Here is a 4,814-nt window from a genome sequence, read left to right on the forward strand (position 1 = left end):
ATGCAGATATCTGTTCACAGTCTGTAATGATTGCATGATGATCGTACCTTGATACCTTGATGGCAGTTTAATTTCATTCTTACTTCTTAAGTTATACATTTTGCTTTCTGTTTGACTTTCTCTATTTTCTTGTTCTGTTTCTTCACATGCCTCTTCTAAAGCTTATTCCAATTTTTCTTCTTCAGTATCACTTTTATCAAAGATTGAGTTTTCTTCATTCAGATCTAGAGTTATAGTCTCTTCAGTTGGTGTTTTATCTGACTGCGAATTTTCAGTTTGTTTTTCATCATTAAATTCCACATCGCGAACGATCTGGACATCATCATCTTCGGGAAAATAGATTCTAAAGCCTTTGGTGTTATATCCATAGTCCACAAACAGACCGTTTTTACTCTTAGCGTCCCATTTTAAACGCCTTTCCTTAGGCACATGTCCATGTGATATGTTCTCAACGGCAAGATTGCGCTAAGAAAATACATATAATAGAGAACAACAAGCAACCAAGATTTATATACAGCTGTGTTTACGGCTTCTGCCAAAGTGACTTGGATAATCCTTTTGCATGGATCATTGTTCTGGCTGCTTCAACGATTGTTCGCATTTCTCTTTCTATTCTCCCGTTTTGTCGTGACGAGTATTTACAGGATAACCGATGAACAGTTCCTTCTTCGGTTTCTTTAATTAGACGGTTAACTTCTTTACCATTATCTGTCTTTATTATCTTGACTTTGTAGTTTAAGTTATTTTTAATGTATTTGATGCATTTTCAGATTCTGTCTTTGGCTTCATTCTTTCCTTTTAAGAAGTATACAATTCTGAAGTGACTTAGATCATCTTTTACAAGCAGGAAATAGCGAGCTCCTCCTACAGATTCTGTCTTCATAGGTCCACATAGATCGATGTGTAATAATTCACCTGGTGCTTTTGCTCTTGAAGTACTTAACTTGAAAGGAATTCGATATTGTTTTCCTTTCAAAAAGATTCATAAAGAAGTCAGGGTCATCTTAATAATCTATTCCACATTTCTTTAAAATTTCTCGAACTCATGGAATTTTCTTGTTTTCTTTCTTCCTGTGTATTCCAACAAAAGTTGAGTTTTTCAGGTATTTTTCAAATCGCATACAGTATAGCTTTTCTTTCTTTGTTCCGATAGCAAACACTTTATTGTCTCGAACAAGTCTACAACCTCTTTTCTTGTAAATCATATTGAAGCCTCTATCTGATGCTGAGCTGATTAAGAATAGATTAAACTTCAGATTCGGAACGTATAGGACGTTGTTGAGACTTGATAAAACGTTTGATTCGCCACTGTTAGCTAAAAGTTCAACTTCGCCTGGTCCATAAGCTTCAAGATATGATCCGTCACCAATCTTTTTGGTCTATCAAATTCTGAATAATGAAGAAACCATTCTTTCTTTGTGCACACGTGATCGCTGGCTCCAGTCTGCAATCCACGAGTTTTCACTTGGTGCTACCTCCGCCATATTCAAATCGATGAATACTGCTTTTCTTCTATCGTTCTTTCTTGTTGTCTTCTTTTCTTTTTCTTTTCGTAGCCTAGCTGTACACTGAGCTATGAAATGACCAATTTTATCACAAAAGTGGCATGGATATTTCTTATTGCTTGACCTGGCTTTGGGATTGTACATTCTATGAGATGGAAGTGCAACATTGTCTAGTTTATTTTTGTTGGAGTTATTCTCTGTAAGTCTACTCTTTTCAAGAAGCAGTCTCGATGTTAGATTGTGCAAAGTACGTTATTTTTCAACGACAGATTCCCAAACAGTTACTAAGTGTGCATATTCAGGTGGCAAGGAAGAAATTATTTTAGTCATAAGCATAGTTTCATAGATCTCATCGTCATGTGCCTTCAATTTTGCTACAATGTTCTCTAAATCGGAGATCTGCGTTCCCAATATTCCTAATCCTTTGGCTTGAAATTCGTAGTCACAGAATTCCTTTTGTAAAAGATACTTTCCGATAGATGATTTGGGTTCAAATAGACTAGTCAATTTCTTCCACATTTCAGATGCTGTTTTACAACTTATTAGATAAGACAAAACTCTATCTTCTACAAGAGATACGATTACATCTTGCACTTTCTCATCTAGTCTCAATCTTTTTTTGTCTGTCGGTGTTTCACGTAACACGTCTATCCATCCTTTGGACTGCATGTGAACTTGTACTCTGAACTTCCATAAGTTCCAATTTTCAGGACCCTACAGTTTAGCAATATTAAAAGTATTACTTATATATTCCATTTTTAGTAAGATGACTTGGATCAATAAAATTCAGATACTTAATTCTTTGATTAAAAATGACTTGTCCTGACGTGGCCTGGGTCCATAACATGAAAAAGAGCAGTCCAAATTAGAAGACAAAGAGAGATTTTATTTTACAAACTGTACATGGTGAAAGCGGGAACAAAAGTGAGAAACACGTGGCAATGTTGCCGGTGTGTAAACTACATAACGCACCTGGTGATGGAACGGAACCCGGCATAACAAAAATTAAATACTTCTCTTTAACAAGTAGCCTCAAATAAAAAGGTGATTTCAACTAAAAGACAGTTGTGTTTTCGAGGTGTGTGAAAAGGACGTAAAATATAACGATGTAAAATCAAACATGTAAAGATTTTATCACCGATTTTTGTATCAAACAAAAATCGGTGGTATTTTTAAGAGTTATAAAATTAAATTCAAAATGCCAGATTAATCAAAAAAACTCCTTTCAAACCGACCGCATCAGGGCTCTAGAATTATTAGAAATATAGGCCTACAAGGCCGGCCTGAATGGCATTTGTATTAAATTTTAAAGATGGAAAAAGCGTCTCGTATGCATGGCAATGTCTATATGAAAAATAATTAAGACATTAATTAAGTATTATCATTTTGTAATATGTTACGTACTATATTTATATCGGACTTTCCAGATTTTTACATTTTTGGACTTAGGGGACCTTCAAACGTCGATAAATGCAAAAAATTCGGGGGTGTATGAATGTTAGTGTGTATGGCACAATTTTGTTCACCCTGTTTGAAGCTTAATAACTCCTGTGTTTCTTGTAGAAAATTTCTGAAATTTTGCAGGGAGATTTGTTTGTTAGAAGGATAGACTATTAAATTTTTGTGGTTAAAGGTCGAGGGGCTGGGGAGATAATGGGGGTCGTGTGTATCTCCAGTAGGATCGGACTTAATGACGATTTTACTCGTTATTAACATTTATAATGTTTTATAAAACTCACCCCTATCCTGAAAATGAAGCTTTTTGCCATTTTATAATAGTTAAAAATATAAAAAGTTTTTAATAATAAAACATGACAACAGATAGCGCCACCAAAATTTTAAATGTTGCCGGGAAAGTTAAGCAAGTCGTTGTTGGTTTATTTACATTTATACAACAGCAAATATGTGTATTTCATATGTTTAGGTTCGATATGAGTAAGATGGCTTACCATCAGAAATATTAATGCAATTAACAATATATTATATGTGTATATGGATTTGTAGTATTGCACAATCAATCAAACAGGTGTGAACCAGTGAAGAATAAACTTGTATGGACTAATATATAACAATGTTGCCAGATATTCATATCATCCAAACTCAATTCAAGGAGTTTTGATGATGATAAAAAAAAAAAAAACAGGATTTCACAGAATATTTGTACTAATTCATAAGGGGTGTGATAAAAAGGACTTGTGAGTGGATGTAAGATATCCTAGCAGCAGCAGCATGGTTTGCAGTAGTCAATGTGCTAAACCAAAGACAAAGACAATAGTGTTGTTAATAATATCATGGCATTATAAACATTTTTTGGATATTATTGATATTGTGATAACCGACAGCGAATGGTAAGCGAGGATTAACAAACACACTTTGTTAATTTACAAAATTATACTTTTATTCGCTACGCTACAGGGTTCTTTTACACTGGATCCCAACGTGTAGGCGGTGAAATTACAAAGTCCAGAATACATAAAACAATACTACTAATATTACAAGGGTCCTTATCTATCTTAAACCTACTTACAGACTATAAGAATGGAAGAAAAAGAGAATATAAGTACAGAAAAACGGGAAAGTGGAAATACCCGGGATTTCTGCTCTGGGTGCTCCGTGACACTGGGCGGGGTTACTGATGCCTCCGATCATCTATTTCAGCAGAGTACCTCTCATTCACCTTGTCGATAATCCACTGTCAAAATCCGTCCAATAAGATTGGCAGTTCATCAGGAAGTTCTTTGTCTACTTTAACACTAGATAGCTTCTCCATCTCGACCTCACTCATCGAGCTCCAATTCTTATCCTATCTTGTTCCAACATACAACTCGTGCTCCACAACCTTTCTTGTCAAGAGCCGAGATCCCTTCTCTTTCTTTCTTCTTTTCTTCTCCTCTCTGTTTTTATTACTTTTTTTTAATAACGCTGTTTTTCATCAGAGGCATCACTCCTCATCAGGTAGTAAAACAATTAGATAGTAAAGTGATTAAGAAGGAAGTCTTTCTTTTTTTGTCAACAGGAAAGGGAGAGAAACAGAAGAAATCTTAAACTTAACTTAAATTTATAAAATTATAAAATACAAAAATATACATTACTATGGCTAACGGTCACAATATTATTATCAAGATAAAATTTTGACTTTAAACTAAGTGACGAAATATCATTAAGGGAAAACATTATTATATAATTTTTTTAACAATTAATCCTGTAGACAGCAGTCATATCATATGGAGCAATTTCAGTTTTAATAAATTATGTAATGTATGTAGTGATCATAACTAAGTGATCATAAATTCAGACTTCTCAGAAAGT

General features: G+C 34.3%; 1 protein-coding gene across 1 annotated transcript; it reads right to left on the reverse strand.

Moving 5' to 3' along the window:
- Positions 1-1,757: 1,757 nt before the first annotated feature.
- On the reverse strand, positions 1,758-2,174 carry LOC136978558 (uncharacterized). Its single transcript, XM_067274274.1, has one exon. The coding sequence runs from the start codon at positions 2,172-2,174 to the stop codon at positions 1,758-1,760; it is 417 nt and encodes a 138-aa protein (XP_067130375.1).
- Between the last annotated feature and the right edge of the window lie 2,640 nt (positions 2,175-4,814).

This window comes from Centruroides vittatus, unplaced genomic scaffold (genome assembly GCF_030686945.1).
Source record: "Centruroides vittatus isolate TY-2023 unplaced genomic scaffold, ASM3068694v2 contig_546, whole genome shotgun sequence".
NCBI classification, from domain to species: Eukaryota; Metazoa; Arthropoda; class Arachnida; order Scorpiones; family Buthidae; genus Centruroides; species Centruroides vittatus.

Coding starts and splice junctions, on each gene's coding strand:
- LOC136978558 (XM_067274274.1), bottom strand. CDS start 2,174: ATGCAGTCCAAAGGATGGATAGACGTGTTACGTGAAACACCGACAGAC.